At 37.2% G+C, this 12,848-nt stretch overlaps 1 protein-coding gene across 1 annotated transcript; it reads left to right on the forward strand.

The window, feature by feature from the left end:
• The first annotated feature begins 9,472 nt into the window (after nucleotides 1-9,472).
• LOC138893062 (uncharacterized) lies at nucleotides 9,473-9,955 on the forward strand. The gene has a single exon (XM_070176832.1). It carries the CDS (start codon nucleotides 9,473-9,475, stop codon nucleotides 9,953-9,955), a length of 483 nt encoding a protein of 160 aa, XP_070032933.1.
• The last annotated feature ends 2,893 nt before the right edge of the window (nucleotides 9,956-12,848 follow it).

A 12,848-nucleotide genomic window follows, 5' to 3' on the forward strand; every position in this document is an offset into this window, starting at 1 on the left:
ATAAGGTCCGATGGTTTTTTTTTAATTTATCCAAAAGAATATCCAGTAATGTTGAACGACATAAACCTAGATTGATGGATAAAGGTTCCACTCAAATGGAAGGTATTGCTATAAAACCTTCTCCTCGGTATCAAAAAGGAATCATTAATTAAGAATCTTCAAATGACATTAGTAGCTCACTTTGATTTATAGTTATATCACATGAATATAAAAATAGCATTCTTGAATGGAAATTTTAAAGAAAAAATATACATGTGTCAGCCCAGAGAATTTTGTGATAAAGACATGTTGGACCGGAATCTTCTTCACACAACCTAAACTCTAAAGTGGGGAAGAAGGAGGCGATACAATCAAAGACGAAGAAAGAGAAAGAAAGTGGTCTGTCGAATGATCTAGAAAATAAAAGACCATACTCTATCATACATGGGCCTATCAGACACAACATACATTTGGGCCAAATACACAAAACATAAATCAGCAGCGCCCAATACAAATAAAGAACTGGGCCTATTACTGTAGCCCAAATCCGATCCACTTCGATGTAGCATATTGGATATAGCTGAAAGACACTCAAACCTTCCAGAACTTTCTTCTCCAAATGCAAGTTACAACTAGAGTTATGCACAAATACATGTGATTATGGGCAAACATATAGGAATTAGGGACTTCTAATTAAATATAGTTGTAGTTGTCCTTTCTTGTCTTTCAAATACTTGTATAAACATACACATTGTATAGAACATTAGCACATCAAGAATAAAAGAATCGTTCTAACTTTCTTCTAACTTTCTACAAGACAAGAGTTGCCTAATTTCTAGGCTGAATATCTCCATTTATGACTGTAACAAGGCTTCTCTCCAATATTATATAAAATTTCACCTGTTTTTTATTTGAATTTACAGTAAATATTGTTGATTATTTACATAAGATCGGTGGGTCAAAGATATTCTTCTATTCGTATATGTGGATGGCATATTTCACTTTGAGTTTCGATTTAGGGTTGATAAGTGATCAGGCAAAAAAATATTTGACATAATTTTGAAACGAAAGATATGAATGAAACCCCGTTTATTAGAAGTATATATAAAGATTCATATGATAGATCCAAAAGATTACTTTATTTGGACTATCTCAAACGTCCTGCATTGAAAGAAATTTAAAAGATTTAAAATGAAAAATAATATAATTCACCTATAATGACACTCATAATTAAAGATTACAAGTCCACATTATGACAATGCACTCAAAATGCATTCGACTGGGAGCAAATAAAAGACATTTTTTTATGCTTCACTTGTTTGCCTTATATGTGTGTATGTTTGATTGATATTGCGTTTGCAGTAACAACGTAGTAAAGAATTAGGAAGTAGAAGTGGAAATTCATCTAAAGAGTTGAGTAAAAGAACGCGCCTCACGCGCAGAAAAAACACACGCAACTTTAGCTACTTCAACGCGAGTGCGATCTACGCTCCACCCTATGGAGCCCCGGATGGCAATAATCTGGCGCGTAGTGAACATAACAACTCAACCCCAGCGAATGCGAATCAGATACAAGGTAGAATTCCAACAACTGACTCCTATGCTAACACGGTGGTTAAAGCAAATTCTATGGCAGCACCAACTCGACAAGCTCAAGAATCGGTGGTGGCGAGAAGGACAACGCACAATGGTATGCCAGCGGTGATTTTCAAGACAAGGGACTATTACGGAGTGATGGCTCCTGAATGTAGAAGAACAATTGTGGGGAGATTCATCAGTGTTCGTCCTCAAATCGACAGAATTAGGTCACTCTTCTCTAAACTTTTTTCTCTAAAGGGCTCAGTTAAAATAGGAGTGTATGACAATTTCAACGTTTTCCTGGACTTTACAAATGATGAAGACTTCATAACGATTTGGTTTAAAAGGTCAGTGAAAATTGATGGACTTCAAATGTGGCTATAGAAATGGAGTCCGGATTTTAAGCTGGAGGAAGACCTACCAATAGTACCAGTATTGGTACTTCTTCCTCAATTACCTTTCCATTTGCACACATGGTATTATTTGCGGCAAATTACAAGTGAGGTTGGTACACCATTGGAGATGGACACAGCAACGAGGAGCAAAACCAGACCAAGCATGGCCAAAGTGAGAGTCGAGGTTGATCTGCTTAAACCACTTCTTACTAGTGTTTGGGTAGGAGATGAAGACGAGGACTCTCCAATTAAAGGTTTTGTGCAAAAAGTTGAGTATGAATATGCGTGTAAGCACTACAAAAAACTATGACACTCTTTGGTTAATTACCGAGTATTGGAACGTATAAGAATAAAGGAAAGCACGGAGACAGAAACGAAAAGTACAGATACATCAATGAAGGCAGACGACAATGAGAAAAATGTGGCGAACAAGAAGATAGAAGAAAGCAAAGGCAAGAAAAGGGGAGAAACAAGCAACATAAAAAACAAGAAAGGACAAACAGAAACAGGAAACAAAGTAAAACTTATTGTAGGAAAGGATAATAAAGCTGGTGCAGAACATGGATATGGGATTACAACAAACAAAGGATCTACATAGAATAAACAAGTGGTGAAGGCGAAAGGAAAGTATGTGGAAAAAATGAGTAAAGATGATCAGGCTACTAATGAAATAAATAAGATGGTAGAGAAACTCATGGTACAGAGATTAAAAATACAAGAATTGAAGGTGCAGTCCATATATCTTTAATAATTAAAAGAACCAAAATAAAGGGAAAGAAACAGAAAAAGGCCAAGAAAGTTCCTAGGAAGAGGACTAAAGTTACTTTCAAACCAGGCAGTAAACAATTGGAAGGAAGCAAGAAAAAGATTATTAAAGACTCAAGAAATACTAGCCAAACGGAATTGGAGCAAGAAGTACAATACAAGGCACAAAAAGAGGCAGCAAGAAATGTTTTTATAAAACAAACAATACAAAATAAAAGCGTGAGTCAACCAGTACTAGAGCAGGTAGCTGAAACATCGAAAACAAGATTAGCATATGGAGGAAATAATAATAATGTAGTGTCCCAGGAGAATATGAGCAGCAGTAATCAAGTAGTTGAGGAATTAGTCAAAAAATCCTCAAGCATATCTACATGCATCAATAATCAGTCGGGTATTAATCTAGTAGTAGAACTGCATGTGAATCTTATGGAGGAGGAAGCTATAGAGGAAGCTGACAATGAATTCGATGAGGAGGTGGAACAAAGTATAGCAGAGACACCAAAACCAACATGAGATCATAATAATGAACCCGAACATCTAGCTAAGGTTCACTTGAAGGATGTTATTGAAAAGGGAAGTCTTTCTCCTCTTAAAAGAGGAAGAAGTAAGTCTAGAAAGAGAGGCAAGCAGGGAAGAAATAAATCCAGTCCCAGTAACAAGGGGAAGGACACACAATAACTCAACACCTATTATTTTCCATGATTAGTATAATTTTATGGAATATAAGGGGAATGAGATCCAAGCAAGCAGTACATCGATTGAAGCATTTGATCAATATGAACAAGATGGATTTTGTAGCAGTCGTTGAACCTTTTGCAAAAAAGGAGAAAATAGAAGGATATAGGAGATTCTTGGGACTTCAGAATTGTGTAACTAATGAAGTTAGTCAAATCTGGTATTTTTGGTCACATAACCTTCAGGGTACAGTCTTGACAAATGAGGAACAACAAGTTACAATAGAATTTGAAGATGGATTAGGAACAGATAATGTGTACATCACAGTAGTTTATGCTAAATGTACTGCCGAGGAAAGGAAAGAGCTTTGGAATTCATTAAAAACCATCAATAGTACAATTCTTGGACCATGGTGCATTGGAGGAGATTTTAATGTGATCATGGAGCCTGATAAAAAAATGGGGGGCAGACCACACAGAGAAAATAAGAGTTTTGACTTTATTTCATGTATGGACTCATGCGTTGTTATAGATGCAGGATTCGTGGGGCCAAAATTTACATGGTGCAACAATTAGAGACCAGAGAAAAGGGTATGGAAGAGATTGGACAGAATTATAATTAACAATACGTGGACACAAAGATTCCAGAATAACTTTGCGAGGCACTTAGGGAGGACGGGATCGGATCACAGACCAATTCTTTTGAAATGCCAGAATGATCAGGGAACAGGGGTCAAGTATTTCAAGTTCCTTAATTTTTGGGTTGATCAACCAGGATTCTTTGATTTAGTCCAACAAATTTGGGATACTCGGATAGATGGAAATGCAATATGGCAACTACAACAAAGGTTGAAGACACTAGGTAGAAGGTTGTCTACTTGGTCCAGAGAGATCATTGGTGATGTTCATCAAAATGTCAATGAGTGGAAATTTAAGGTGTGGCAGTTAGAAGAGCTGGAGTTGATTCACAACACTGATTCTACAAGAGAAGAACTGAATAGGACACATGCTGAATATGTTAAATGGATGACTATGCAAGATTCAATACTAAGGTAGAAGTCCCAAGTCAAATGGTTTAAGGAGGGAGAATGCAACACTAAACTATTTCACGGTGTAAGTCAAAGACAAAAGGAGGTTATAACTAGTCAGGATAAAAATCACAAAGGAAGGTGGATACATAGGGATGATAAAATTGCTAGAGCAGCAATCAGACATTTTGAGAAGCTTTTCAACTTAAAACAACACCAGGTGAACCCATGTACTTTTAATTGCTTTCCAAATAATATTTCAGAGGAGGAGAATGAGTTTTTAGCAGATGTCCCTATCAAAAAAGAGATTAAAGATGCAGTCTTTGGCATGTGCCCCATAAGTTCAGTTAGACCAGATGGCTATAATAGAATTTTTTACCAAAGATGTTGGCACATTATCAATAGGGAAGTGATGAATGTGGTGCAAAGTTTATTCAAGGGAAACAGTCTCACAAAATACTACACTCATACATGCCTAGTGTTGATACCAAAAGTAGTGTCACCAACTTGTTTTTCTGATCTACGACCAATTAGCGTTAGTAATTTCTCTAGTAAGATCATTACTAAGATCTTATCTATAAGAATGAACCCACTGCTTCCCAAGTTGATTTCAGAAAACCAATCTAGATTTGTCAAAGGAAGAGCCATCACAGAGAATGTGTTATTAACACATGAAATTGTGCATGGTATTTCAGAATTTTATAGAGGGGGTAACATGATGATCAAGCTTGACATAGCTAAGGCATATGGCAGAATGTCTTGGCCTTTTCTTACTTCAGTCATGAGGCAGTTTGGCTTTACGGAAGGGGTGATTAAATTAATTTGGAGATTGTTAGCTGGAGTATGGTACATCATTATTATCAATGGCAAAAGGAAAGGTTTTTTCACCTCAGCACAAGGACTTAAATGAGGGGATCTGTTATCAACATCTCTCTTCATCATGGGCGCTGAGGTGATATCAAGGCTTCTAAATAAACCTCTTTCAGACCCCGAGTATGTTCCTTTTTCTATGGATAAGAGGGGACCACATATTACACATCTTGCATATACGGATGATTTGGTTATCTTCACTGGTGGAAATGAATACTCTATCAAGCACGTCTTTGAGAAAATTAAAAAATATGAGAAATCATATGGGCGGAAGCTGAATAGAGATAAGAGTTCCTTTCTTACTGATCCTAAAGTGTAACCCACCAGAATCAATAGAATGAGAGAGGCCACTGATTTCATGAACCATAACTTCCCCTTTACATACCTAGGTTGTCCCATATATGTAGAGAGGAAGAAATTGATGTATTTTGATAGTCTGGTAACTAAGATAGTTAAAAGGTTGAGTGGGTGGCAGGGTAGACTCTTATCACATGGGGGTAGAATGATACTTATCAAATATGTGATGCAGGCAATCCCCACTTATACCTTAGCTACATTATGCCCACCAAAGAGAACTATTAAGCTTATTGAAAGATACTTTGCTGGTGTTTTTGGGGAGAAGAAAATGATAACAATAGGTATCATTGGAGTGCATGGACAAATCTTTGCCATACTAAGGAGGAAGGTGGTATTTGGGTCAGAAAAATTGAAGAAATCAGTGATACTTTAGCCATAAAGAGGTGGTGGAATTTCATAACCAATAATTCTCTTTGGGCATCCTTTTTGAAAGCTAAGTATTTCCATTCTAAACATCCAGTGATGAAAAAGTGGAGATCTAGACAATCACATGCTTGGAATAAATTGATGGAGGTCAAGGAGCACTGATGGTAGACTATAATCTCGTATTTTAGTCGCTTATTGCACTCCAATTCACTACACTTTACTTATGTTGAGCTTTAATTAGTAGTGTTTTGTACTTATTATGTATTTTATTCCGTATATAAGTGATCTCGAGTTATTTAGATTTTACGGAGCTAATTCGAGCTATTTAGAGCTTTGAAGTCTAAGTAAAGGCCCAAGGGATTAAGTCTGGATCGAGTTCGGGGTCGAAAACTAAGTATGCATAGAAACTGGATGAAATCATGGTGCAAGCTAACGTGACTAATGAGGTGCAAGTGAAAAAATGCATAATGCAAAGGATTAAAGCTAATATTAAAAGAAAAACACAAATAATTGGAAAAGGAAAGAGATAATAGAAAGTTAGGCAAAAAGCATTAAAGTGAGCATTCTTGGGGGACAAGGCATTAAAAAGTCACATCTAATAAGCATGTCTGCGTACGTGGGGGACAAAGGTTTTTGGCCAATTTTGTGCAAATTGACAGTTGCTGGAAAACACTACTAACACGATGCCCAGTGCAGCGCGGCATTGCAAATTATGCCCAGAAAGTGATTTGCAAATCATACTGGAATTGCCCACAAGCGCGCCGCATGCCGCGGTACGGTATGCGGTGCGGTAGTACAAAAATATTAGAGTATCTTCCCATTTCCGCTTAAAAGGGTATTTTCGTTTGGGGATTACTGGGGGTGTCTTAAATACATGGAAAATACCATTTTCAGGACTTTTAGACAGATTTTGACGTAAGGAGGCCAAGGAGGCTAAGGAGGAGTTGGAAGAACACAAACACAAGGATTTCATCATTCCTTCCTCACTCAAGATCCGGGTTTGGATTGAATTTATGTTTTCCTATATTTTTGTTATATTTGTGAAGAACTTCTCCATGTCTATGGAGTAGATCCTTTTAGGTTTTGATGGATTTGGTGTAATAATGATTGTTTGTGGATTATAACTCTATTTTTATGTATTTGAATCATTTTTGGAAGATTTAATTGTTGCATATATATTCACTTGTTCTTATAATCGAAAGAGGCATAACTTATGATATCCTTGCACTATATTATTGGTTGAGTTCATAGATTCTTCTAAAAAATCGAAAGAGGCTAGTTGAATCGTTGATTAAATCTAGTTAGGAGAATAATCGAAATAGGTTTTCCTAAAGACAGATCCACTACGCATTCTTTCATATCTTCACAGAGCTTAATTTGATTCATATTGGGAGGTTGAAACTTAATCGAGAAAGGAGTTTCAACTAAATATTTGTACTGATAATTAAGTGAATTCGAGAGACTCACTTGAACAATAGAAGTGAATTATCTAGAGTTAAATTCCAGATAATTATCTTGCACGTATTACGTCAAAACCCTATTTTCTCCCATTGATAACTTTCTTGCTTACCTTTGTTGCGATTCACTAGTCAATAACTTTAGATTCTTAGTTAATTTTAGTTATTAATCATATAAATATTGATTGTTGATTCTTCTAGATAGCAATCTAGCTACAAATTCGAGAACATTATTTAAAGATATTATCTTTGACTAGCGAGCACAATTTAAGTGTGTGTTTTGCGCTCGTCGAATTTTGGAGCCGTTGTCGGGGATTGAAAATTAATAGTGTTAGAATTAGTTTGTAGTGCTAATTCAGGAATTAGTTTTTAATTTTTTTTCTTTTATTTTGTTCTTCACGGGTTTCTCCTCCGTGTGCAGGCAATAGGTTAAGTCCATGGTGTATGACACGATCTTCTTGTAGAGAAGTAATAACCTACAAACCGGAATTGGAAAAATACCTGTGACAACTGAGGAAGGAGAAAGTGTTCACCGTAAGGTTCTTGGGGCAACCTTCAACCTAAGAACACATGGCTAATAACAATGACAATGAGGTAGAGGCATCTGCAAGGATAATTGTTGAGGCAGCCCTTAGAGCTGCTGAGAAAAGTGTCGAAGACAATAGGGGTAAACGATTCAGTCTAAATAGACCCTTGATTCAACACCAGTTTGAGAATGCGCTACAAAAGCCTGGTAGATCATTAGGTGACTATGCCAGACCAGTCTACAATCAAGGATTGTCAAGTGTTAGACCACCTCCAATTGCAGCCACTAATTTCGAGTTGAAGCAAGGTTTGTTTCAAACCATTCAAAATAACTGTGTTTTCAGAGGGAAGATGAACGAAGATCCAAACACGCATCCGATGAACTTCGAGGAGATTATGAACACCTTTCAATACAATGGGGTGTCACAGGATGCAGTTTATTTAAGGGCATTCCCCTTTACACTTAAAGATTATGCGAAGCAGTGGCTTCGAAGCTTGCCAAATGGATCAATTAGAACATGATAGGAAATGATCAGAAAATTTCTTGATAAATATTTCTCCTTAGCCAAGACGGGCAAATTTATAAGAGAAAATCATAACTTCTGCCAGAAAGAGAATGAAATTATTTTTGAAGCATGGGAGAGGTTTAAGGAGATAGTTAGAAGGTGTCAACATAAAGGAATTGAACTATGGATGCAACTCCAAGATTTTTGGGATGGATTGAGACCGACCTCGCATAGAACATTAAGCAATGCAGTTGGAGTCCCCTTTATGAAGAAGACTACAGAGGAGATAGTTATAATTCTTGATGAGTTACCAGAAGATGCTAATCAGTGGCCCTCTGATAGTGTGGAAAGAAGAAAATCAATTGGTTTTCACCAAGTTGATGCTACTACATCTGCGTAAGTACAGCTTGATGCTATGGCTAAAGAAATAAGAAAGCTAACTGTAGCTTCGATGCAAAATGTACACCACACAGCTTGTGATATATGTGGAAGAGGACACTCTACTCATGAATGTCAAGCTTCAACTAAGGAAGTGAATGTTGTAGGGAACTATAATTTTAATGCAATGGGTCAAAGATACCCCGGTTTTTCATGGAGTTCACCTGGGGGTACTGCAAATGCATGGGAACAAAACAACCCCAGATTCTAGTAACAAGGAGCTCCAGGTTTTCAAAATCAACAGAGGCAACAGTATCATCCTCCACAGTCGAATCAACCCAGCATGGAAGATCTTATGAAGACCTTCATTATCAAGACGGATGAGAGGCTTGATGCCCATGATGCAGCTATCAAAGAATTGGGTACATCTTTTCGAAGCCTGGAATGACAGGTTGGGCACTTAGCTACTCTAATGTGTAAGAGATCCCTAGCAACACTCCGGCTAATACAGAAAGAAATCCCAAAGAAATAGTGAATGTTGTAACTTTGAGAAGTGGGTAAGTGTTGAAAGATCTCACCCCAATCCACAAAGATATGAGACATGAAAAAGAAAGCGGGGAGCAGCTGAAAAGTGGTATCGAAAAGAAGAAGGAAGAAAGCTCGAGAAGGGAGGAACCTGAGGTGAGCAAGCATATGCCTACACTGCCTTTTCCCCAAAAGATAAGTAGAGAAAAGCTAGATAAGCAGTTCGAGAGATTTCTATATGTGCTAAAACAGGTTCATGTAAGCCTACCATTCACAGAAGTGCTCTCACAAATGTCAGCTTATGTTAAGTTCTTGAAGGAGATCCTGACAAAGAAGAGGAAAATAGAACAGGCTTCAGTGGTCAAGCTCACAGAGCATGGCAGTGCAATATTTCAAAACAAACTCCCACAAAAGTGTGGAGATCCAGGGAGTTTTATCATACCTTGCTCTTTAGGCACTACTAATTTTGATAAGTCTCTATGTGATTCTGGTGCCTCAATTACTTTAATACTTCTATCTATTTACAGAAAACTGGATAAGGATATTGGATAGATAAGGTCTTGACCAATATCTTTGCAGCTGGCAGACCAAACGACTCTAATACCCAAGAGAATAGTTGAAGATGTCTTAGTTAGGGTAGATAAGTTTGTATTTCCTGTGGATTTCATAGTGGGTAATATAAAAGAGAACAAAAAGGTCCCCCTCATCCTAGGAAGACCATTCCTAGCAATGGGCAGAACAATATTAGATATATATGAGATAAAACTCATGCTTAGAGTGGGCGAGGAGATTATGACTTTTGAGATGGCTATAGAAACGGGGGTAAAAAGGGAGAAGCTAGCTGCTAGTATTGTGTGGAAACTGAAGGGCGAGAAAGAGAAGGTTGCAGTGAGTGAGAAAGAAAAGTGTGGGGTGCAACCCAAGAAGGCCGAGAAGAATCTATCGGCATGGAAGAGTGCACTAGTTCGGGCACAAGGGATGGAGCCCAACTTCGACTCAAATCCCGACTAGATGTTCCGGGACATTTTCCATACCTCTTGTTTTTATTTGTATGCCATGGGGACATAAAATAATTTAAAGTGTGGGGTGGGGATGTATATATGTATAGAATGTATAAATGTCTATGTGTATGTATATTTTTGTAATTCATTTGATTGAAAATTTTAAATTTTTTGATTTTTCTAGACGATGGATGTCATTCGACAGGTTTCTTGAGGGATTAAGTCAAAAGAAAAAAACAAAAGATTTTTTTAGGTAGCGTCTGAATTTCTCCTTGGTTTTTCTTTGTGTCGCGGTTCTTTTTCAAGGGTTTTGTTTGAACTGGGTGTAGTTAGTTTTTATTTTTGTTAGGAGTAGGAAACCTTGTGCTGTGATTTGAAAGTAATATCGCTTGACTATATAATGCCTTGAGAATAGTAAGCGCTTTAGTTATGACGCTTAGGCTCAATATTTGACTCTTGTATAAGCACCTTAAATTGTATGATCTTAACTTTGCTTAATTACTTTGATTAGAGTGTCTTGATGAGTCCAATCCTGAGCGAGTTTTGTGCCATATGTGTGTGAGGCTTTGTGTATTTTGTGCATTGCATTTGATGTCTAGAACTTGCCCCGTGTGTTTGCAAAGCGAAATAGTAGTTTCATTCAGTCTTGGAAGTGATATAGGGATTTCTTTGTTGAGCCATTTATATGTTGTACCCACCTAATTGTTATGTATATTAGTTAACCCCTTTGAGTATGTAATCTTGTTTCTTTGACAACCACATTACAAGCCTTACCTATTTTACCTCTCGCGAGCACTTGAAATTGTGGGGTATTGTTTTGGGTTTTGAGTGGATAATGAAATAAAGAGAAAGGTACACTGTTCTGGAAAAAAATTAAGAACCACTTATATTGAAAAGAAAAAGTGTGTGTGTATATATATATATATATTGGCAACTTGTTGTGCAAATATTCATTGATATTGGTAACTTGTTGTGCAAACCACATTGTTGTGCAAATATTCATTGATAATGGTAACTTTTGATACATTTGTGCTTAAAGAAGTTGGGAGTTGACATATACGGATGTGAAGGTGAAGTTATGGTTTTACTTAAGTATGGAATTTTAAATGGTTAAATTATTTGTATTAAAGTACTTAGGGAGGTGTAGTCAATCAAATATATCATACCCATCCCGCAGCTTACATTACAACCAAATAAAGTTTTACTTGATCCTTGACCGAATGAGCTAAATTAGTAAAGTAGTACATTACAGGAAAGATTATGGTACATCTTTGTGGCACATGAATATTGTTTCTGAGAGCGAGTGAATTCTTCCTATCTTAAGTTCCTAATTGGTCTTAAACTTTATTGCGTGTGGAACTACTCTATGTTGTTGTGTGAGGGCACTTGATTCACGAAGGAAAGGTAATGTCATTGACCTTTGTGTTAGAGTAAGTGAGCAGGTTGTGAAAAATACGTGGTGTTATTGAGTCAACTCTTGAGGCGAGGATGTTATTGTATTGTGCTTAATCTGTTCTATTACTCATGGTATGATGAGTTAGGAGAGTTGTTTAAAAAGTTCGTGTCTATATAAAGTGTAGTTTGATTGCTCGAGGACGAGAAATGGTTAAAGTATGGGGTGTTGATGGTAGGCTATAATCTCGTATTTTTAGTCGTTTATTGCACTCTAATTCACTGCACTTTACTTATGTTGAGCTTTAATTAGTAGTGTTTTGTACTTATTATGTGTTTTATGCCGTGTAGGAGTGATTCCGAGTTATTTAGATTTTATGGAGCTAATTCGAGCTATTAGGAGTTTTGAAGTCTGAGTAAAGGCCCAAGGGATTAAGTCGGGATCGAGTTCGGGGTCGAAAGAGGAGCATGCATAGAAACTGGATGAAATTATGATGCAAGCTAACGTGACTAATGAGGTGCTAGTAGAAAAATCCATAATGCAAAGGATTAAAGCTAATATAAGAAGACAGCCACAAATAATTGGGAAATGAAAGAGATAATGGAAAGTTAGGCAAAAAGCATTAAAGTGAGCATTCTTGGGGGGACAAAGCATTAAAGAGTCACATCTAATTAGCATGTCTGCATAGATGGGGGACAAAGATTTTTGGCCAATTTTGGGCAAATTGAAAGTTGCTGGAAAATGCCACTAACGCGACGCACACCGCGTCGCCCAATGCGGCGTGGCAGTGCAAATTATGCCCAGAAAGTGATTTGCAAATCGTACTGGAATTGTCCACAAGCAAGTCGCACGGCGTGGTAGTACAAAAATATTAGAGTATCTTCCCATTTCTGCTAAAAATGATATTTTCATCCGGAGATTATTGGGGGTATCTTAAATACACGAAAAAATACCATTTTCGGGACTTTTGGACAGATTTCGGCCTAAGGAGGCCAAGGAGGCTAAGGATGAGTAGGAAGAACACAAGCACAAGGATTTCATCATTCCTTTC

This window comes from Nicotiana tomentosiformis, chromosome 5 (genome assembly GCF_000390325.3).
Source record: "Nicotiana tomentosiformis chromosome 5, ASM39032v3, whole genome shotgun sequence".
Lineage (NCBI taxonomy): Eukaryota > Viridiplantae > Streptophyta > Magnoliopsida > Solanales > Solanaceae > Nicotiana > Nicotiana tomentosiformis.